General features: G+C 46.3%; 1 protein-coding gene and 1 long non-coding RNA gene across 2 annotated transcripts; both read right to left on the minus strand.

Moving 5' to 3' along the window:
• Positions 1 to 590: 590 nt before the first annotated feature.
• On the minus strand, positions 591 to 4,053 carry LOC123392538. Its single transcript, XR_006607299.1, has 3 exons — positions 3,206 to 4,053; positions 1,931 to 2,201; positions 591 to 1,361 (listed from the first exon to the last, which is right to left on the minus strand). It is a non-coding gene; the product is annotated as an uncharacterized LOC123392538 (long non-coding RNA).
• A 2,394-nt stretch (positions 4,054 to 6,447) lies between these two features.
• On the minus strand, positions 6,448 to 9,394 carry LOC101671353 (putative neuroblastoma breakpoint family member 5). Its single transcript, XM_004782494.3, has 3 exons — positions 8,729 to 9,394; positions 7,583 to 7,797; positions 6,448 to 6,551 (listed from the first exon to the last, which is right to left on the minus strand). Exons 1-3 carry the CDS (start codon positions 8,842 to 8,844, stop codon positions 6,448 to 6,450), a joined length of 435 nt encoding a protein of 144 aa, XP_004782551.2. The 5' UTR covers positions 8,845 to 9,394.
• Between the last annotated feature and the right edge of the window lie 14,325 nt (positions 9,395 to 23,719).

Below are 23,719 nucleotides of genomic sequence, written 5' to 3' on the forward strand. Positions count from 1 at the left end.
TTCTCTTTGTTCCTTGAAATAGTCCTTCAATTCACCACTGAACGAAGCCACGGTTCTTCAGATTTACTTGGGGCCTAGGGGGTCTTGGTCCTCTTCCTCAAAAAGATCATTAGGACTTTCTAGAAATTCAGAGAGACAGGGCCAGTCACTTTGCACAGATCACCACTTGTACATTAAAACCAAGGGTCTACTACAACTACCATGTGTGGAGAATAATCCTTAGCGGGGCAGAGGAAAGCATGGAAAAAGTCCTCCAGGAGACCTCGGGGAGTGTCTTGGGAATTTGCCACAGTGTGCTTTCTGCAGCCTACAGGCCCGAACTCCCCATTGTGGTCAGGCCACAGACAAAGGTTTTCTGTAGACAGTGACACATGTGTTTTCCCACAGGTACTGGGGAACAGCTTCCCTCGATTCTAAAACCTTATTGCAACCTTCTCTCATTACCTCACCCCATGAGATACTCTAGGTGTGATTGTTTAAGGTCATTTAGACAGAGACCAGACTGACGGATCAAATCTGCAAACCCACAAGCTGATCGAAATCTTTTGTGTACAATCCTTTGCGCTCCACAGATATAGGAGGCATCCACGGGGAGAGGCAAATCCCAGGCTCCGCTTTACTCCCGGGAAGCATCTACGTCAGCTGATGGCAGAGGTGTTGATGGCCGCATACAGCGACGTTGACTCCGTGAAGACGGCCACACAGAGCACACACACAGTGGGGATGAGAGCAGTCAAACCAGGGAAAGGATAAATCCCAAGACCTAGGCAAGGCTGACGGCATCTCTGGACGGGCACGACAATTCAAGGGACATTGTATGGGAATGAAAAGGAGAGTGTGGCAGATGAGGAGAGACATTTAATGGAAATGAGGAACGAAGACAGACACCTCAGCCTACGCAGCAGAAGGGAGTGTGAGTTGTCACATCTGCCTTGATTGCAATGTCCCAACTTGTGTCAGAAGCCCTAAGCAGGGCCTGGGATGAGGAACAAAGGGCAGGTGCATTTCTCAGCTGAGGTCTTTGCTGAAAAGGGTATCCCAGAGCCTGACTCTGATCCCCATGTCTACCGCCCTCTGACACAGCGGTGACACCTGTCAGCATAAGCGGAGGCTGGGATAGCAAACCTAGTGTGTTGGCCTGGGGGTTGATTAGGAGGCTTGTCAGCTGGACCATGGAGGATTCACTAGCTACTTCCAGAGCAGAAGGGTTGTCCATGTCGTCAAATGAGTTTATGCCAGCCCTCGTAGAGGTCCCTTGCAGGTCAGCCAGGTCAGGAAGAGCCGAGTAAGTCAGATAGCATTCATCCAGTGAGTCTCCTTGGGCATCCGGCTCTTCCACCTCTGGAAGCTTTGTGCTGGGCCTAGGGTGTGGAGATCTGACCGTGAAAACAAGGAAAGGATGACACCCCAGCATCCTACCGCTGTTAATGGGAGACAAGTAGTAGAGTCGTGAGAAACGCAGCCATTACTCACCAGGGAAACTACCCTCATGTTTCTGGGGCAGGCTATGGCTGCTAGTGGGTTGTACAGATAGCCAGACAACAGTAGGGTCTCAGGGTAGAGGCTACAGATCTAAGCTTCTGAGTAACAAACTGAAGGATGGTAGAATAGAAGTTGTGGTTCAGAGTGTGCATCGAGCTTTTGAAAGGTGGCTTCGACACTTTTGCATAAATTCTGTGGCTGTTACCTTCAGGGACCTAGTGAACACAGGATGCCTTTTCAAAAGCATCCTCAGCCTGGAGCGATCTCGTGTCCTCAGACCCTCTTACTCTAATGACCGTGATATGACGTGACGTGACATGTTTCCTAGGAATTCTTTTTCTACAGTGTATCCTTAATGCAGTAAGACTGAGGAGAAAGACACAGCTCTGCCTCTCTCTGTGGATTTAATGAAATAACGGAAGAGGGCAATGCTGAGAATCCCACTGACCTGTCAATTCATGCAGTTCAAGTGACTGCAGGTGACTGAAATGGAGGAGTCCATTAAAGGAACGGAGACGTGTAACACAGGGAAGACACACATCATGGTTCAAGGAGAGGGTTTGTGTTTGGAGAAGGGATGAAAGTGATAGGTTTGTCAGTTTCTATTTGTTCCTTGGAATAGTCCTTCAATTCACCACTGAACGAAGCCAGGGTTCTTCAGAATGACCTGGAGCCTAGGGGGTCTTGGTCCTCTTCCTCAAAAAGATCATTAGGTCTTCCTAGAAATGGAGAGAGACAGGACCAGTCATTTGCACAGATCACCACTTGTACATTAAAACCAAGGGTCTACTACAACTACCATGTTGGGAGAATAATCATTAGAGGGGCAGAGGAAGGAATGGAAGAAGTCCTCCAGGAGGCCTCAGGGAGTGTCTTGGGAATTTGCTACAGCACGCTTTCCGCAGCCTTCGGCCCCGAGCTCCCCGTTGCGGTCAGGCCAGAGACAAAGGGTCTCCGTACAGAGTGACACATGTGTTTTCCCACAGGTACTGGGGAACAGCTTCCCTCGATTCTAAAACCTTATTGCAATCTTCTCTCATTACCTCACCCCATGAGATACTCTAGGTGTGATTGTTTAAGGTCATTTAGACAGAGACCAGACTGACGGATCAAATCTGCAAACCCACTAGCCGAACGGAATCTTTTGTGTACAATCCTTTGCGCCCCACACACATAGGAGCCGTGCACGGGGAGAGGCAAAGCCCAGGCTCCGCTTCACTCGCAGGAAGCATGTAAGCCAGCTGATGGCAGAGGTGTTGATGGCCGCATACAGCGACGTTGACTCCGTGAAGACGGCCACACAGAGCACACACACAGTGGGGATGAGAGCAGTCAAACCAGGGAAAGGATAAATCCCAAGACCTAGGCAAGGCTGACGGCATCTCAGGATGGGCCCGACAATTCAAGGGACATTGTATGGGAATGAAAAGGAGAGCGTGGCAGATGAGGAGAGACATTTAATGGAAATAAGGAATGAAGACAGACACCTCAGCCTAAACAGCAGAAGGGAGTGTGAGTTGTCACATCTGCCTTGATTGCAATGTCCCAACTTGTGTCAGAAGCCCTAAGCAGGGCCTGGGATGAGGAACAAAGGGCAGGTGCATTTCTCAGCTGAGGTCTTTGCTGAAAAGGGTATCCCAGAGCCTGACTCTGATCCCATGTCTACCGCCCTCTGACACAGCGGTGACACCTGTCAGCATAAGCGGAGGCTGGGATAGCAAACCTAGTGTGTTGGCCTGGGGGTTGATTAGGAGGCTTGTCAGCTGGACCATGGAGGATTCACTAGCTACTGCCAGAGCAGAAGGGTTGTCCATGTCGTCAAATGAGTTTATGCCAGCCCTCGTAGAGGTCCCTTGCAGGTCAGCCAGGTCAGGAAGGGCCGAGTAATTCAGATAGCATTCATCCAGTGAGTCTCCTTGGGCGTCCTGCTCTTCCACCTCTGGAAGCTTTCTGCTGGGCCTGGGAGGGTTGGGAGATCTGACCGTGAAATCAAGGAAAGGAGACACCCCAGTATCCTACCGCTGTTAATGGGAGGCCGAGTAGTAGAGTTGTGAGAAAGGAACGCCTCCCCACAGAAACTACCGCCCTGTTTCAGGAGGAGGGTATGGGTGCTAGGGGGATGTACATATAGCCAGACAACAGAAGGGTCTCAGGGTAGAGGCTACAGATCTAAGCTTCTGAGTAACAAACTGAAGGATGGTAGAATAGAAGTCGTGGCTCAGAGTATGCATCGAGTGTTTGAAAGGTGGCTTCGACACTTTTGCATAAATTCTGTGGCCGTTACCTTCAGGGACCTAGTGAACCCAGGATGCCTTTTCAAAGGCATCCTCAGCCTGGAGCGATCTCGTGTCCTCAGAGCCTCTTTCTCTTAAGTACGGTGATGTGATATGACGTGACGTGACATGTTTCCTAGGAATTCTTTTTCTACAGTGTATCCTTAAGGCAGTAAGACCAAGGAGAGAGACACAGCTCTGCCTCTCTCTGTGGATTTAGTGATAGAAGAGAAGAGGGCAATGCTGAGAATCCCACTGACTAGTCAATTCATGCAGTTCAAGTGACTACAGGTGACTGAAATGGGAGGTCCATTAAAGGAACGGAGACGTGTAACACAGGGAAGACACACATCATGGTTCAAGGAGAGGGTTTGTGTTTGGAGAAGGGATGAAAGTGATAGGTTTGTCAGTTTCTATTTGTTCCTTGGAATAGTCCTTCAATTCACCACTGAACGAAGCCAGGGTTCTTCAGAATGACCTGGGGCCTAGGGGGTCTTGGTCCTCTTCCTCAAAAAGATCATTAGGTCTTCCTAGAAATGGAGAGAGACAGGGCCAGTCATTTGCACAGATTACCACTTGTACATTAAAACCAAGCATCTACTACAACTACCATGTGGAGATAATAATCCTTAGCGGGGCAGAGGAAGGCATGGAAGAGGTCCGCCAGGAGGCCTCAGGGAGTGCTTGTGGTGGGTTTTCAGAGAACCGTTTTGGAAGGCAAGCCATCCTAAAGGAGCAGGAGAATGGGGCTGAGGAGAGCAAAAGTAGTTAACCTTGGACAAGAATGGCAATTGACTGCTTCAGGCTTGGGTTCCTCAAGGACCTGGCTCAGAGATGAAATGGACAGGTTATTAAAGGTGAGAAAAGAAATTTCATCCAAATGAGGTCTGACAGATACCTTCTCTTGTCCTCTTGCTGACGTGAGTTGAGTGTGTGGTGCCTGATGTGGGCCCCGGGACCCGATGGAGAAGCCAGGGAAACATGGGCATGCCCTGGGAGTAGGAAGTGAGCAATATCCCCAGACCCACCTGATGTCTGGGCTTAAAACTCAGTTCTAGAGCCCAGCTAAGGGCAGTACGTCTCTGCGGGGCCTGCCCACAGGGATGACCTCTCTGGGCACAGCAGAGGTCCGGGGTACAAAGAATAGGTGATCTGTGTGTGTGTCATGTCCAGTTGGAGCTTTATCACCTTGACAATGGAGTACTCACTGGCCACTTGCAGAGAGGAACAGACTTGTGGGTTCTCCAGTGAGAAGATGGAGGAGCTCCTGTAAGGTCAGTAGGAGTCAGACATGTCGGGAAGCACTGAGTATGTCAGGCAGCGTTCATCCGTAGTGTCCCGTGAGGTGTCCTGCTCTAGCAGCTGTGTGGTGAGCCTGCAGGGTGGGGAAAACTGAACATTAACCTCAGAGGGGTCTGAATGCTATGTCCTGTCTGGCTTTGCCAGAAAGCAGAAGGGAGTGGTCCGGAAAGCAGAGAGGTTGAGCCATGAAAGACAGAAAGAAATCTTCTTGTGTTTGTGCGGCAAGGTGTGATTGTCACAGGGGTAGCAGATAGGAAGGACAATAAGTGCTCGTTATACAAGCCACCAAGCTTGTGAAGAAAGAGACTGAATGATCTCTGTGCCGCCCAGCCATGACTCACTACGTACAGAGTCCCAGCATGGTGGCTTTCCCAACCCTTCATTCAAATTGCTTTGAGTTCGGCACATAGTGGCCAAGCGGTGGCTGCTCCGGGGGTTAGGAGGCCGTCCCCGGAACCTCGGGCCTCAAAGGCCTCTTTCTCTCAATATTGTGGCGTGATAGAGGATGTTGTCTCGTGGCTATGATATTTTCATGCTATGCACACATGTCGGCATGCTAGATCCAACAGGCAGAAAGTAGACATGCAGGTCTGTCTAAAGCACAAAGTGGATAATGAGCGAGGACAGTGAACTCTCTGACGTATTGGTTCGGCTGGGTCAGCTGACTATGGGTTCCTCAACTAGAGAAGTACTTCAGAAATGGGGAGCAATCCAAATATCACAATGAAGACCGAAAACGTGGTGAAAACGGATCATTTCTCATTGACCCAATGGGTAAAAGAGCTATCTCTCTCGAGCACTTTCTGCTTTTCCCTGGTTGCCACTTTGGAATTCATAGCCCCTAAGTATTCAGAATTACCTAGGGGCAACGGAGTCCTGGCCTTTCAGCCCCTCCTGATCCATTTGGTTGTCTGCAAATAAACAAAGAGGAGATACAGTTAGAAGATTCCCCTTCACAGATGCCCACTCCTATGTCCCATGTAGCCCAGGGCAGAACTACAAGCAGCGTAATTACAGGCAAGTGTGAGACAAATCATCCCACAGAGCTTAGGTAGGGCCCTGTCACTGGGTTTGCTCTCTTGAGTCATTCGACAAATGTCCCTGACGTGCCAGGCCATCCTCACAGCATCCTGTCTTGAGTCTGTGCAAACAACAAACTGATTCTTCTTCCCTGAGATTGTGGGGGAAGTCCCTGGCTGCTTCCTAGAGGGTTGTTGCGGTATTTAGGCTTTTTCCACCTGAAATGCTGTAGGTCAGTGGTTTAACGGAATCAGCCATTGAGATTAAAGGAATGAATGAAATCTACCCAGCATCAAACCAGAATAATCTTCCAAGCTGCAAAGAAACGGGCTGTGTATGGGGTAGGGAAGTTTCAGGATCCTGCCTTGCTTCAGAGAAACATACACTGTACGATGGTCAGTGTTGTTTCTTCTTCTCCTGCTTCTTCTTCTTCGTCATCGTTGTCGTCGTCGTCCCCTTCGTGGTCATAATTTTCTGTAAAGAAATCCAGAATTGTCCCTTCAGCTATTTCCCACATCACTGCTCTAAGCCCTGCGGCTCCAATGGCCTGAGAGACAGAAGTGACTTTGCACAACTAGAGAGTCTTCTGAGTTGAGGGCAGTGTCATTAGGAATTGCTGTGACCTGGGTCTGATCCATCAGACAGGTGTCTCTGATTTGGAGGATCAGCACCACTGAACCTGGGCAACTATTTCTACTGTCTCTTGTTGTCCATATCAGGGGATGCTCGTCCAGGTTCAATCTTGACTTCGGCAAATCGTGTCGTGCAGCGTGCCCCCAGTCCCACCGCACGCACAGACTCTGTGCATTCACGGCTGTCACACGGAGCCTCTTCATTGTCTTCATGACAGGACCACCCCCTGTCCCCCATCCCTCCACCGGGGATTTCATGGATAGCCATGTGGGCTTTGGTGTCTCAAGGGGACTCTGTCTATGAAAAGTGTTCCAGTCTCAACTGGGTTCCCACCTCCAAGTCCTACTGCATCCAGTACCTCATCCAACTTCACACTGTCAGGGCCTTTCTTTTAGGTGTGAAGTGCGTTCAGTAATTTTCCCATCTGGTGACTACAGTGGCAACAAGTTTGTTTGAAGTACATGCCAGATGAGGGGACAGCTATGGAGAAAGGAAAACTCACTCTCTCCCCTAGGCTTAATACAGACCGGGCTGAGTCTGGGAAGCTCCCACTTCTGCAGGGATCCTTGCACGCTAACAAGGATTCCTCCTGTCACATTCCCCTTTCCGGGCTCTAACACTGGCCGATGCTTCCTCCTACCGGAAAGGCTGTGTCCCCTCAGGGAGGCAGCAGACAGGTGGACCAGGGCGATGTGCCCCCCCGAGCATTGCTCCTCTCTGCTACCACCTCCCAGTCCTGGTCCTCTCAGGGCCCCACGTGGGGTGGGGAACCCAGAACAGCCGCCGCCAAGAGTGAGGGCAGGCGGGGAGTCTCTTGGCAGCCCAGGGACTCGGAGCAGCACAGGGCAGTCAGGGGTCCGTGGCCGTCTCACCTGGGCTGAGCTTTCGGGCAAGGCACTTGGCCAGCCTGTGTCCCTCAGCCAGTTGCCCTCGCAAGCCCTGCCCTTGGGAATGCTCAGCGCCATCATGGATGAGGAGGGCTTCCATGTGCTGAAGGAGCAGCTGGGTAACCTCTTCCCCTTCCCACAGTTTCTTATATAAGCAGGTCAGTTCTTTCGCTTGGTCTTGAATCAGCAGATGACATAGCCTAAGTTGGGAGAACACAGAGAATGTTCTAAAATGCAAAGGTGTGAACAATAGATAAGAGCTTTCATAGAGATTTCTAGCAGAATTTCCCAATGAGCCCTCAAAGCTGGATTCTGGCCTGTGTGGTGACGTGTCTGTGGCTGAGAAAGGAGAAGGTTAATCCAGCCTTGCTCTGGATCAGAGTGTGCTCCTGTTCATGCCCTGGACATCCCGTGTATCTTTCCTCCTGACCTCCAGAGCACGCTTCAGAGACATGCCCCTTCAGCTGCTCACTCGGGGCACACGCATTTCCCTGGAAAACTCCCTAGGGGGCAGCGTGCTGTGAATGGACACAGTGCCAGACCCAGAAGCGTGGACAGTTTGGCTGGTTTAACTGGTGTGCCAGGAGAATGGCAGGGTCCAAAAGACAGCATTTGTGGGAAGAGAGGATGGTAGGCTGTCATCAGCCAGGGCTGACCATGTGAAAGGTAAAGCAAGTGTTGGTCTCGTAAGATTGTTCATGTGCTCACTGTGCCAAAGGTCACAAATGGTCCCTTGCCTCTTGAATTTGGTGATGTTGATATCCTTTTTTAAAAAGTTTTTAATTTTTAATTTATTTTTTAGCCTAACAGTCTTCATTATTTTTTCACCACACCCAGTGCTCCATGTAATCCGTGCCCTCTTTAATACCCACCACCTGGTACCCCACCTCCCACCCCTTCGCCACTTCAACCCCTCGGATTGAATTGCTTTTTAAAAAAAAGAGAGAATGAGGCTCTGAGTCACTGGAGTCCATCGTTTACCAATCACTGTGGTCTAAATCGTCTTAGATATATCTGTATAATGTGCCTGCCATGATGGTTTCTGCCCTTCTCTGGGCCCAGACTTGTTGCTGCCACCAGTCAGAGGGGCCCACAGCATCCCTCCAGCCTCCCACACAGGGCCCTCCTTACCTGAGCTTCTCAGGCAACGTGTCTGCCGCTTGCCTCCTCCCCACGAGCCCGGTGCCGCCTTGACCATCAGCATATTTCCTCAGTGCAGCCAGCTCGGTGCTTTGCCGGTGCGACATCGGAGAGCCGAGACCTGATGGAGTTCCTTAGTCTACGGCAACTGAGATGAAGGACTGCTACAGGACAAACAGGGTCCTCACAAGACCAATCATCTCTGGGTCTACACCAGGAGTCAGGAACTGGGATGGAAACTCTAAGCCACCGTATAGGTCACTGCTAACCTGGGGAGAATGCTAACATACTTGTCTTTGGTTTTCCCATCCTCAGCAAACAGAGGGCAAATTCCCACTTCACCTTTCATGGACTGTGGTCAGAATGAAATTTGTGTTGTCACCGGAAATGGGGGAGAGAGCATCTGGAGAGGCTTTGCATTTCTCAGAAGGAGAACACCCAGCTATGGCTTTGGGGACCAAGACTTGGCAGGACTTACTGTATTTCCGCAGTTGGTTGGCCAGGGAGTAGGCCGTCACAACGGATACAAGGAATTTTTCCTTGAGGTCTAGGAAGTCCTGGCTGGTTTTCTCCAGCTGTGACCGAAGCTGCCAGTTGACGTTCTGGAGGCTGCTTTTTGCCCCTGCCTCGGACAGAGGGCCAGGATGGGCTGCCATGGCGCCCCGTGGCAGAAGAGGTAGAACTGGAGACCGAAAACAAGAAACCGGTGGGTTAAAAACCAGTGACATCATGTTGGTTTAATCAGGACTGAGGGGTGAGATTACAGGAATCCTTTACTTACTGTTGGGAACAATTGGAGCAACAGCCCACAGCACTTGAGAGACAACCAAGGTTCAAGATGCCAGAGGTGGGAGCCTAAGGCACTGCTCGTATCTCCGACTCCAACCGGAATGACGGAGGGAGCACCCTGAATGCCAGCTACTGGTCTGCACCAGCACTAACTGAATAGAATGTCTAGGGTGTCAGTGGAACCTGGGGAGCCCCTGCCTTCCAGATACTGAGGGGCCATGCTGATACACAAGGCTGCCTGGTCCCGTGAAGGTGACCCCTGATGGGGCCCACCCCTCAGTGGCCACTGTCAGTCGTTTTCTACCCTTGTGCTGATACCACAGTTTCCCTCTCTTTCTAAAACAGTGTCTCAGCATAGGGATCATTATTCGTTCTCTTATGTGTGTAGAATAACTTCAGGCAGAAATAGCGTCCCACGGAGTTTTCTTTGTTCTTTTTCTTTTTTTCTTTCTCTTTAATTCTTGTAGAGAGAAGGGGGGCCTGGGTAGAGGGAGAGTATGTGATAAGGGGCTCGGTGTCAGAACCCGTGAGACCTTGACCCGATCCTAAACCAAGAGTCAGATGGTCAACCAAAGGAATCACTAGGCGCCCTTCCCAACAGGTGTTCTTAAGGGCTCTCATGAATTCATCCCAATTCTCAACAGCGGTTCAACAGATCTTAAGGCTTTTCTAGTGAGGGAAATGTCTAAAGTCAAAGCCGATCTGGATGTTCTTCTCCAGGTCTTCTCTAGGTTTTTTCTCTAGCCATTAAAACACAAGAGAAACATGCTAGCAGTTTAGCCATCTTTAGTTGCTTTGTATTTGAAAAGGTTTTCATAGTATTCGGCCTTCCTCCAATTACAATACTTTCTTAGCATGTATGTAGTAAATAAAGCTTTCTTTACAGCAAAAACTAAACAAAAGAAAGCAGAAAACAACGATGAAAGAGCCCCAGACAGATGAATATAAAAAGCCCCCACGAAAACAAAACAGAACCCAGACTTAGTGTATGCAATGAAACTTGCAAACTGTTTCTGGGGCCCCTGGGGGCTCATCTGGTTAAGCGACTGCCTTTGGCTCTGGTGGTGATCCCAGAGGCCCAGGACCAAGTGTGGCATCAGGCTCCCAGCTCCATGTGGAGTCCGCTTCTCCCTCTGGCCTTCTCCCCTCTCGTGCTCTTTCTCACTCTCTGTGGCACGCTCCGCTCCCCTCCAATACATAAATAGATAAAGTCTTACAAAAGGAGGAAAAGAAAGGGAAGAAAACGGTTTCCTGTCCCAAGTCTGCCAGTATTCTTCTTACTGCAAGTCTGTGTTAGGTAGACTTGTTTTCCCATTAGGTGGATATTTCATTTCCGTTTCCTTAGCTATTTACCTAAGAGTGGGATTGCTGCGTCATAAGGGACCCTGTGTTTAACTTTTTGAGGAACTGCCAGCCTGTTTTCCAAAGCAGAACAGGGACACTCTTTTACATTCCCACCAGGAATATGTAAGAATTCCATTTCTCTACAAGCTTCCCGACACATGTATTGATTGTCTCTTTGCTTGAAGTCATGGTAGTGGGGGTGACGTGGGATCTCACTGTGCTTTAGATTTGTATTTCCCTAGGGACTAATGAAATTGAGCATCTTTTCATGTGTTCATTGTTGCAATGGTATTGTCCTTTCGAGAAAGTCTACTCAAGATCGGTTCCCCATTCCTATATTGGCTGTCTTTTTACCGACTGCTTAGTTATAGGAGGGTTCTTTACATGCATTGTAGATAGCAGACCTCACTTTTCACTTCACTTCCTCGATAGTGACCCTTGAAACAAAAAGCTTTTAAGATGAGGAATTCTAGTTTATCTGTTTATTCTTGGGTTGCTGGTGTGGTTTTGCAACCAGCTTCCAACCCCAAATCATGAAGATGTAGAAGTCTGGTTCCTCAAAACATAGCTTTTGAAAGAGAACTTGCCTGAATTTTAGTAGTTGCTGGACATTATTTAGTAATGCCTCTTGAGTGTTGATTGATATTTCTCTCAATGGATAGTCTTGTGCCTGTTTTCCCACCTGTGGAGCGTGCCAAGGCCTGTAACAGAGATTTTGGAAATGATATCTGTGAATATCCTGGCTTATATTCAGGGGTGAATCCTGGTTCTGCAGTGGAGCTGGTCTTAAACTCAAGCACATTTGTACAAATTGCTCAGGCCGTTTTGAGCTGAGTCATTGTTGATCTTTCTGAGGAACACTTGTGTGCTAGTCCAGATCATGTAGGGCCAGAGTGGACTTTCTCAGTGGCCTCCACACGGAGAAGACTGCCAGGATTGGACCTCGTCAAGACTTTCATCTCGGGTCTACTGAGTGGAAAGTAGACCTGCTTCAGGGTTTTGGGAACGTTGTTCCATGCACGTTGGTTCATCTCCTTTTTTTTTTTTTTTTTTTTTTTTTTTTTAATGTGTACATGATTTCTTTCTGGAAAAGGGGAAAGGATATTTATTTCAAAACAGCCTGTCTGTTCTTTGTCAGTGTTCTGTCTGTGCTTTTCAAAACGTGTCAAGGAGAATTCCAGGTCAACTATCTTGTATGCAAAAAGTATAGTTCCTGTACAGTATCAGGTGATCATACTTAATATTAGGAACTATCTTGTAACTCAGATGGTATCGTTTCCTGATGAGAAAAAAAAATACAAAGAACACCAAGCTTCCCAAGATCTTTGTCACCGGTCCCAGGTCACAGCTGTAGTGAAGTGAGGAGCGAGCATTCGAAACCTTTTCTGGAGGCACCTGTTTGGCTCAGACAGATCAGCATGCAAGTCTTAATCCCTGTTCAAGTCTCAATTTCAGGACTGGAACCCCATGTTGGGTCCTGCTTAAAAAAAAAGAAGAAAAGATAAAAAGAAAAGAAAAAAGAAACCAGTGTAGCAGGTATCCCATTGGGTTTTCCTATGCTTATGAAGCAATTACCATATGCTATGGTATCTCGTTGTATACTGATTTCTTTCCCTCACGACTAAAGAGTTGTGTCTCTTTGTGGGCTGGTATTAGAACCAGTGATACGTCTTGTTTTGTGAAGTTTCATTTCGAGTCTTTTGGCCATTTCTTTTATTCTTTTGATGATCTTCTCAGACTAGATGATACCCAAATCTGGAAAAAAGTCCTTTGTCAGAGAGAAACATGCTTCTACACTGTGCCTTCCATTTATATTCTCTTGAGGTTGAGATGAAGATAGATAAATTCATTTTTGTATCCCAAGAAATGATGCATTGCCTCCTTTGAGCTTGCAAATCATATGGTTGATTTTTTGGGGAAATATCAAAACCACTTATTGAGTTTCAGGGTATGAAAGGTCTTTTTTGTATTTTAAAGCATTTCTACAGGGATGCTGAGATATAATTTCCATGCAGTAAAGTGTATGTAATTAAAGTACTACGTCTATTAAGTTTGAGCATATATATGCATCACCCCGGTAGTGGAGGCATCTATCGCCCCCACAAGTTTCCTTGTCCTTCTAGCATTTCCTCCCTCCCATTTGCACGTCAGGAAAGCATTGATTGGCTTTCTGTTACAGTAGAATTATTTGCAATTTCTAAGGTTTTCTCTTAACACCATCGTATGCTATGTAAATTATTTTGTTTTGATGTTTTCTGGCTCTGAGGTATTATCAGAGCAAAAGAACATGTCTTCCCATAGTGTTATGTAAGCGACGAGATTACTCTGCGAAACCGCATAGTATTCCATGAGCTGGATATGTCACAATTTGTGGTGGTCATTCCTCTGTGGATAGAGATGAATGACAATTAGAAATAGTCAGTAGCTTTTTTGGAATGTACCATTTCTTTTTTCATTTGAGTGGAATGGGGATGGTCTATGGTAGGTATAGGTTTAATATTTTGAAGAATTTCTGGACTGTTTGGGTGCCTGGGTGACTGAGTCAGTTAAGCATCTGACATTGATTCTGGCTCAAGTCATGATCTCATTGGTGGTGAGACAGAGCCCCAGGTAGGGCTCTATGGTCAGTGGGAGTCTTTTTGAGCTTCTGTGCCTCTCCCTCTCTCTCTGCCCCTCCCTCCACTCACTTTTAGTCACTCAGTCTTTAGTCAATCAACGATAAAAAAAAAAAATGAATTTCCAAACTATTTCTGCAGTGGTTGTAGAATTTAAAATTTCCATGCACAGTGTATGAGAAATCTTACCAAGGAGGTGACTTTGCTCCTAGCTATGACTCCTTGCTATGGCTCAGAATGGAGATTCCATTCATTTTTGCCATTTTCATTGACAGATAGTGGTTTAAATTTCCATTTTCCTAATAACTAATGATGTAGGTCGTGCGCTATTCTTCCATTTCTTCCATGTGTATTCTTTGCTAAAGTGTTTTCACAAATCTTTGAATCCATTTTATTTTATGTCCTTTTTGAAAGGTTTTATTTATTTATTTGCAAGAGAGGGAAGGGGAGCAAGAGCGGGGCTGTGGGGCAGGCTGAGGAGGTCAGAGGGAGAGGAGAAGCACACTCCCTGCTCAGTGGGAAGAGTGATGAAGGGGGCGGGGGTTAGACCCCACGACCCTAAGATGGTGACCTGAGCCAGAGCAGCCACTTCACCAACTGAGGCACCCAGGCCCTTTTCTTTGACCCGTTTAAGATTGGATTGTTTGTCTTTTTCCTATTGACTTTTTTTAAAAAAAATTAATTAATTAATTTATTTTCAGCATAACAGTATTCATTATTTTTTCACCACACCCAGTGCTCCATGCTATCCATGCCGTCTATAATATCCACCACCTGGTACCCCGACCTCCAATCCCCCCTGCCCCTTCAAACCCCTCAGATTGTTTTTCAGGGTCCATAGTCTCTCATGATTCACCTACCCTTCCAATTTCCCCCAACTCCCTTTTCCTCTCTAACTCCCCATGTCCTCAATGCTTTTTGTTATGCTCCACAAATAAGTGAAAAACCATATGATAATTGACTCTCTCTGCTGGATTATTTCACTCAGACTTTTGAGCGTACATTCAGTGTTCTATTAGGAGACCTTCAGCAGGTATGGAAATTACACCTAGTTTCTCTCTATGTGTGACATGGCTTTGCGTTCTCTCACCAATGTCCTCTGAAACACCAATATTTTAAATGGTGTTACACTCCAGTAGATCAATTTGTTCTTTCACAGTGAGATTTTTGGTATCATATCTAAGAAATCAATGGCCAGTGCCTCCTAGGTGACTCAGTTGGTGAAGTGTCTGCCTTTGGCTCAGGACATGATTCCGGGGTCTGGGATCCAGCCCTGCATTGGGCTCCTTGTTCAGCAGGGAGCCTGCTCCTCCCTTTCCCAGTGCTTCTACCCTGTTTGTGCTCTCTCACTCTGCTCCATAAATAAATAAAATCTAAAAAAAAAGGAAAAAAAAGAATACAAATGCTTCTCAGCAACATCTGGCATTGTCTTTTGTACAGAATCACACTCATTCGTGCAAAATGGTCCCTGGTTTGGCATACATTGCCCTGCAGACTAGTCACATTGATGACCGTTTTATGGGCTTATGAACCGTGCATGTGTCTTCTTTGGGAACATGTGTATCCGAGTCTTATGCTCGCTTTTTATTAGCAGCGTGTTCCTTCTGCCCATTCAGTGAGTTCAGAGTACCCTTATGTCTTGCGTATGGGAGTCCTCATTGGGTATTTATGTGCAAATAGTGTCTCTTTATCAGTGTCTTCTCTGTTCCTTTTCTCAGTGGTAATGTTGGATGCAGCAAGGTTGTTCATCTTATGTTTTCTTGTTACATATTTTACTCTTGCTACAGTGACAGAACTCTTCACTAAATGCAAAGTCCTGACCATTTTCTGTTGCGTAATCATCTTGAATGATTGCTATGGCTCTTCTCCTTAAGTCTGTGGCCATTTTGAGTTCATGGCTGCGAAAGGGGTGGTTTTCAACAACCACTGTAGGGGAAGTTTGTCCTGACAGGGGCAGGAGAACCGCGAGGTAACTTGTGTTCCTGAGTTAGTCTCCTCCAGGCTAGGAAAGGGGATGTCGCCCTCCTGTACCTCTTAATGGGCATCTGAGTGCCTTTGGGGAGGGGAGTTCAGTGGGCCTAGTGGTCATATTCGGCACTTACACCCCATTCTCTCGGACTGGGTAACTGGGTCCAATGTAGCTCCAGGAGCCCGGGGCGTCCTAGTCAGAGGCGTCTTTAGGAGCACAGACACACTGAGAGCCAGAGAGGATTACACGGAAAGGATCAGAGATCCCAGGGGATGTGGTATGGTTCCTATAGGGTCTTCCTTCAGAGGGGTGGGAAATAGGACTCCCAAACACCAGCTACTCAGGAAACATGCCCAGAGGAAGTAGGGCAGATGGAAGGCAATTCCCAGAGTCTGATCTATTTTTGCCACATGAAAATCATGATATGTGCCTGGATATCAAATGTGTATGAAAGGACACATGGCGGGCTCAACTCTTCACCTCAGAGACCTCACGTTGGTGATGGAGACTAGCTAAAAAACAAAAACAATGACAAACATTGAAAAATCAATACACACACAAAAAAATCAAAAAATAAATAAATAAATAGGTGCGTGCATCAGGAATCCAGAAATACCCCCATGCTCCCCCCTTCCAAGGAAGGAAAGGATGTGGTCAGGATGATGGGAGGCTCAGTTACTAAAGCAGCTGCCTCTAGCTCAGGTCATGATTGCAGGATCCTGGGATCAAGCCTCACATGGAGACCTTCTTTGGCAGAGAGCCTGCTTCCCTCTCTCTCCCTCTGCCTGACACTCTGCTTACTTGTGCTGTCTGTCTCTCAAAAATGTAAATATAACCTTTTAAAAAATAAAAGACAGGAAGGAAGGAAGGAAGGAACACAGACAGACAGAAAGAACCAAAGAAAGAATGAAAGAAAGAAAGAAAGAATGAATGAATGGGGAACCTTGGTCCTTGCAGATCAAGAGCCATTTTGAGCCTGTGGGGAATCCTGATTATTGCTCTGCATTTCCGAAGAGAAACCCAGAGACCCTACCCTTTGAGTAATTGCTGGGTTTTCCATGTGCACTCAGAAGTGTACTGGCAGATTAAAGTTGGCACACTAAGAACAGAAGGAGATCAAGAAACAGAATGTTCCCTGGATGCACCACATTATTGTCTGTCCTCACTGGACTCTCACTGGAAATGGGAAAGGGCAATTGAAATCCCTGGTATTCAACACAGGTTAGGAGAAAAAATGGAAGGTTTGGGTTCACAGTTTAAATTACTATATTCTCAGGGCACCTGTGTGGCTCAGTGGTTAAGCCGCTGCCTTCGGCTCAGGTCATGATCTTGGGGTCCTGGGATCGAGCCCCACATCGGGCTCTCTGCTCAGCGGAGAGCCTGCTTCCTCCTCTCTCTCTGCCTGCCTCTCTGCATACTTGTGATCTTTGTCTGTCAAATAAATAAATAGAATCTTAATAAATAAATAAATAAATAAATTACTGTATTCTCAGATTGAATCTGAAGGCAAGTGGAAACCCTGTTGAACATTTTTTTACTTCTGTGGTGGAGAAGTAAACTTTTCTGCTAACACAGAAAACAGATCTACACATCAGAGTAACTTTGGTAACTTAGTATCTTTCCATTGACATGGTTTTCTTTCAATCTTTTGATCCCATGGTCTCCTGCTTGAGTCTACACATATTTGTGCAAGGAAGATGATGTCAATACCATACGTAAAATCTGTACCCCCGAATGTCACAGTGCTCATACCTAATGGTACATCGGGTCCATTTCTAAGTGCCTGTAGCTACGTTATGGCTGACTCCAAAGGCAGCCCATTGTACCATGTGTAGACTTCTCTCTGGCCCCACCTCCAGGGTGCAGTACCTCAGAGCTGTCTCCATTCCTGCGGAAGGATGTAGGTCAGGTAGGTAGTGAAGAGAAATGGAGGGTGGTCTAGGCAACAGGAACAGGAAAGTAGGCCCCTAAGCTGGTTGATTCCAGAGAGGACAATTGCATTGTTGTTGGTTTTGTTTAGAAGTTTTTATTTATTTTTTTCATTTCCTTTCAGTGTTCCAAAATTCATTGTTTATGTACCACACCCGGTGCTTCATGCAATATGTGGCCTCCATAATACCCACGGCCAGGCTCACTCAGTGTTTTTAAAAAGCATGTAATTTCCTCATTTGAGAGAGAGTGCTTGAGAGAGCAGGAGTGGTGGCCAGGGGGAGGGTGGGTGAGAAGGACAAGCAGAGTCACCACTGAGCAGGCAGCTCGACATGGGACCTATCCCAGGACCCTGGGATCCTGACCTGAGCCAGAGATTGAACTTAAACAAATGAGCCTCCCGGGTATCACTTGAAATAATTAAAAAAAAAAAAAAATCTGCTGCACTTAACATGCAGCGTGTATTAGTTTCATGTCAAATCTTGGTGTTGAATTTTATGTCTTCTTTTTTAAGATCTTCTTTCCTCCTTTCTTTCTTTCCTTCTTTCTTTCTTTCTTTTCCTCTTTCTTTATTTGCTTATTGTGTATCAGAAGGTTGCTGGGCATTGGGAGAGGGAGAAAGAAGGCAGATAGAAAGAAAGAGGAAGAGAAGGAAAGGAAGAAGGAAAGAAGGAGGGAAGGGAGGATGGAAGGAAGAAAAGAAAGGGAGAAAGAGAAGGGAGAGAGGGAGGAAGAGAGAAAATGAAAAGGTAAGAATGGAAGGAAGGAGGAAGGGAGAGGGGAAGTGTGGTGGAAGGGAGAAACAGAAAGAAAAAGACAGAAAGAGAGAGAGAGAGAGAGTGAGAAAGAAAGAGAGAAAGAAGAAAGAGGAAGTACCCAGGTCAGTTTTCCTTGTGAACATCTAGTGAAGATTCTGTTCGGACAACCCGGAAACTAGTGAGCCCTGGGAAGGCCCTTCTCTGGCATGCGCTCAAGAGGGTGTATCTGATGTGTGTAGAACTATTTAAGGAACCAAATTTAGAATCCATTGATTAATACGGCCGCATTTCCTAGAAGTGGTCACATCAGCTATGCAAGCATGGCCATGGGAAATCACCCCAAAGAGCTCCATGGTGTGCACGTGGGTGGCTCAGTGGTTAAGTGTCTGCTTTTGGTTCAGGTCAGGATCTCAGGGTCCTGGGATCGAGCCCCACATCAGCCTCCCTGCTTAGTGGGATGCCTGCTTCTCCTTCTGCCATGCCTCCTGCTTGGGTTCCCTCTCTCGCTGTGTGTCTCTCTCTGTCAAATACATAAACAAAAGGTAAAAGAAGAGGGGCGCCTGGGTGGCTCAGTGGTTTGGGCTGCTCGGGTCATGATCTCAGGGTCCTGGGATCGAGCCCCCATCGGGCTCCCTGCTCCGCAGGAAGCCTGCTTCCCTCTCTCTCTCTCTCTCTCTGCCTGCCTCTCTGCCTACTTGTGATCTCTGTCTGTCAAATAAATAAATAAAATCTTTAAAAAAAAAAACTTAAAAGAAGAAAACTCAGATATCATACATTCTTGTGTGGGTCAGAGCATGTCATCCTGTGGGAAGCAGGTTCCTGCAGTTAGTGTAGCCAGGATCTCAGGTGCTTTGCTGGTACCTCAGAATTTGATCCTTGAAAATGTGAGTAAAAACGTGATATTGTGTATGATTTATGATTTGGGGGACCGGTTTAGGAATACACCCCTTTATGTCATTCCCATATTTGTTGGATGTGTTCTTATGGAATGCTCTGATGTTTCTTGCAGTAATTTGCATCAGCCACAGTTAAAGCAGGATAATGTGTGCACAGAGTGACGGTGGATCATGGATTTTGGGGCCGTGATGGCCAAATCTGTTGCTGAGGTAGCTTCCAAAACCATGTATCATGCCTTTGCATGTGCCCATTTGCAACTTGTAAAGCCCCAAGGCATATTGGCCTGCTCCTTTGTGGACCTTGCCATCAATTCCCTGGAGGTTCAGGAGCATAAGAGCTCTCAATCTCTTCTTTAAGTTTTGATTTATGTAGTTGACAGTGACAGAGAGAGAGAGAATCAAAGGAGGGGAGCAGCAAGGGAGAGGGAGAAGCAGGCTCCGTGCTGAGCAGGGAGCACAATGCGGGGCTCGATCCCAGGACCCAGGGGTCATGATGTCAGCTGAGGCCAGACGCTTAACTGACTGAGCCACACAGGCACCCCCTCAGCTCTTACTAAATCCCAAACCTCATCTTTCATAACTCGGTATCTTGTTTGGCACAGTTTCCACAGGCAGGGTCTGCAACTCAGGGGCACTTCTTGGAAGGCAGCAGAGGGAACAGGGTCTGGCGCTCTCACAGGAGAAATGACCCCTAATAAGCAGACAGATGGCAGAGCGCACACAGATGTGAGAACCTCCTGATAAGGAGATGAAACCAATTATTGTAATAGTTTTCCATCACTTGAAAATGAAAAATAGATCAATGGAAATATGAACAAGGCCCTATGTATCTTTAAGAGAGGAAAACGATGATGTGTGAAAGGCAGTGTACTGGAAGCGATTGACAGCATTAGAAGATGCAGAGTAAGACTATTGATAGGACCGTATTGACTCTGTAGGTCTCTCTGTAGTATTGCGGTAGGAACTACAGTAAATCATCCATACATGCACACAGGGGCTTTTCCCATGCGGTCTTTACTCGCCTACAGCAGTGTTTTATACTTTTCAGTGAACAAGTCTTACTTCTCCTACAATGAACTGATGCCTGAATATTTTACTGTTTTTGGTGCCACTGTAAGTGGCATTGCTTTCTTAATTTCCTGCTCAGTTTTTTCCGGGGTAGTGCATAGAAACACAAGTGATGTCAGGGTCATGGGATTGAGTACCACATCAGGCTCTGTGCTCGGCAGGGAGCCTACTTCCTCCTCCTCTCTCTCTCTCTCTGCCTACTTGTGATCTCTCAAATAAAATCTTTAAAAAAAGATGAGGAAAAAGAAAATAGAGGAGGTTGTGTGTGTGCTACTGCGTGTGTCTGTGTATTGCCTTGGAAATCATAAGGTGCTGGATCAGGAATCTGGAGTTCCTCCCTCAGGAATGGATAGGGGAATGATTTTGGTCCTTGCAGATCAAGAGCCTTTCTTAGCCCTGAGAGAATTCTAAATGTTGGCCAACACTTGCCAAGATCAACCAGGTCACCCATTACTTTGGATTTGTTCAGGTTCCCGTGTGTGGTCAGAAGTCCCCTTGCCAACAAAAGGTGGCACACTAAGTACAGAAGTAGACCAAGAAAGAGAATATTCCCTGGATGACCACATTATTCTCTGCCCTCACGGCAGTCTCTCTCTGAAAATGGGAAGGGGCACTCAAAAGACCTTGCATTCAGTAGAGGATGGGGAGAAAAAAGTGTATCGTTGGGGTAACAGTTCAAGTTACTGTATCCTTAGACTCTATGTGAGGCCATGTGGAAATGCTACTGAACAGTTTTGTGGGCTATGCCCAAGGGTAGGAGGGGTTAATGGAGACTGCGATTACACAACTCAGTATAATTGAGCACCGTAATATCTTTTCCTCTTCACATGGTTTTTTCTTCCATTTTGTCTGATGCCAGGCATGAATCTAAACATATGTGTAAGAAGTTCATATCAGAAAAGGTGTACAAAACCCACACGGCCTAATTGGGTGGTACAATATCCTCATGGTGCTCTAGGCGGTCTTCAGACTGCACGTTGCCACATTATGGCTGACTGTGAATGCAGTCCCTTTCTGGGTATGTGTGTTCTTGGTGTAGGCTCTCCCCCGCCCCAGCCCACAGGTTAAGCAGTCCCTCTGAGCTGGGTGTGTCTCTGGGGGAAGCATGTTGTTCCAGTAGGTAAGAAGGGGAAATGGGGGGATGGGGATCCAGCAACAAGAAAGCATGCTCATAAGTGGGTGGGTTGCAGAGAGGAGCATGCTATTTCCTCTAACAATATGCATAGCTCTCTGTCAGAAATCTGGCCCTGATGAAAGAGCAATGCTGGGAGAAACCGGTGTACCCTTTGTCAGGAAATACTTGAATTCCTGCTGATCTATCCGCTATGCCTGAAAACTCCCCCTAGACAACTTGGGGAAGAGAGGAGAAACTGTGTTCCTTTTAGGTGTTATGAGTTCCCTTCAGTGGGGCTGGCCAAGGAAAGAAATATATTCAGGATGAGAATCTGGAAGAAGATACTTTGAAACGATATATCCGATGAAGGGCTAGTATCCATAATCTAAAGAACTTATCAAACTCAACTGCCAAAGACAAATAATCCCATCAAGGAATGGGCAGAGGATGTGAACAGACTTTTCTCAAAGAGGACATCCAGATGGAAAGCAGGCACATGCAAAAGGGCTCCATGTCACTCAGCATCAGGGAAACTCAAATCCAAGCCAGAATGTGATCCACCTCACGCCTATCAGAATGGCTAAAAGAAACATGTCAGGAAATGATGCATGTTGGCCAGGATGTGGAGAAAGGGGAACCCTCCCACGGGTTTGGTGAGAATGCAATCTGGTGGAGCCACTCTGGAAAATAGCAGGAGTTGAAAATAGAGCTACCCTGTGACCCAGCAATTGCACTCCTGGGTATTTACCCTAAGGATAAAAATGTGATCTGAATGGGCATGTTGAAAATAGAGCTACCCTGTGACCCAGCAATTGCACTCCTGGGTATTGACCCTAACACTAAAAATGTCGTGATCTGAATGGGCATGTGCACCCGAATGTTTATAGCAGCAGTGCTCACAATAGTGAAACTATGGAAAGAAACTTGATGCCCATCAACAGATGAATGGAAGAGGAAGAGTTGGTATTTGTATGTATATTTGTGTACACACACACACACACACACACACACACACACACCCTCACCGTGGAATACTATGCAGCCATCAAAAGAAATGAAATCTTGCCATTTGCCAGGACATGGATGGAACTAGACGGTATTATGTTGAGCAAAATAAGTCAGTCAGAGAACGACAGGTATCATATGATCTCCCTGATGGAAGGCATTTGAGGCAGTGTGGGTGGTTTTGGGGAGTAGGGAAGGAAAGAATGAAACAAGATGGGATCAGGAGGGAGTCCAACCATAAGAGACTCTTAATCTCACAAAAGAAACTGAGGGTTGAAGGGATGAGGGTTGCAGGGAGAGGGTGGTTGGGTGATGGACATAGGGGAGGGCATGTGCCATGGTGAGTGCTGTGAAGTCTGTAAACCTGGCGATTCAGAGACCTGTATCCCTTGGGCTAATAGTACATTGTATGTTAATAAAAAATAAAAAATATTTAAAAATGGATAAAGGACCTGAGTGGATATCTTTCCACAGGATAATGGAAATACAAGTCAAAACCACAGTGAAATATTATTATGTCACAGTTAAGATTGCTACTATAGGAGAGAAAAAAAGAAAACCAGTGTTGGCAAGGTTGTGGGGACCATGGAACCCCTGTGCACTGGTAGAAAGGTAAACTGATACAGCCATTTTTTTTTTTTTTCAAAAAGAATGACTCTAAAATTACCCTGTGATGCAGCAATCCCAGTTTGGGGTGTATATCCAAAGGAAATGAAACAGGATCTCAAAGAGACATCTGCACCCCATGTTCACTTCAGCATTGCGCACTGTTGCCAAGACACTGAAACAACCTAAGTGTTGCATGGGTGAAGATTATGTGGGTCATGGACATGAAAAGTCTAGCAAAAAGAATATAGTCAATGATATTGTAATACCACAGTATAGTGAGACATGATGATTACACTTATTGTGTAATACTGAGTAGTGTATGTAATTGTCACATAACTGTGCCGTACACCTGAAACTAATATAAGATTGTATGTGCATTATACTTTAATGTTAGAGAAAATGTGAATGTTATTTGGTCATGGAAAAGAAGGAAATTCTGCTATTTGTGTCAACATGGATGTAACTGCAGGACATTATATTCAGTGAAAAAAGCCAGAAAGAGAAAGACAAATACTGGGTGCTATCATCTATCCATGGACTTAATAAAAATAAAGAAGTCAACTCACAGAAACAAATAGTAGGATGATGGTTACCAGTGGCTGGGTCGTGGGGCACATGGAGAGATATTGGTGTAAGGAGAAGAACATTCAGTTATAAGATGAATAAGTTATGAGGGTCTAAGGTATAGCACGGTGACTGTAGTTATAATACTGTATTGTGCTCTCGAAACTTGCTAAGGAAATAGATCTTAAACTTGCTTACCAAAAAAAAAAAAAGAAAAGAAAAGAAAAGAAAGAAAAATTTTCAGGTGATTGTGAGGTGATGTGCTCATTAATTTGCTTGCAGTAATCATTTTATAAGGAATATGTACTATAAGTCATCAGAT

The sequence above is a fragment of the Mustela putorius genome, unplaced genomic scaffold (genome assembly GCF_011764305.1).
Source record: "Mustela putorius furo isolate JIRA1106 unplaced genomic scaffold, ASM1176430v1.1 tig00000585_pilon_pilon_pilon, whole genome shotgun sequence".
In the NCBI taxonomy this organism is placed as follows: domain Eukaryota; kingdom Metazoa; phylum Chordata; class Mammalia; order Carnivora; family Mustelidae; genus Mustela; species Mustela putorius.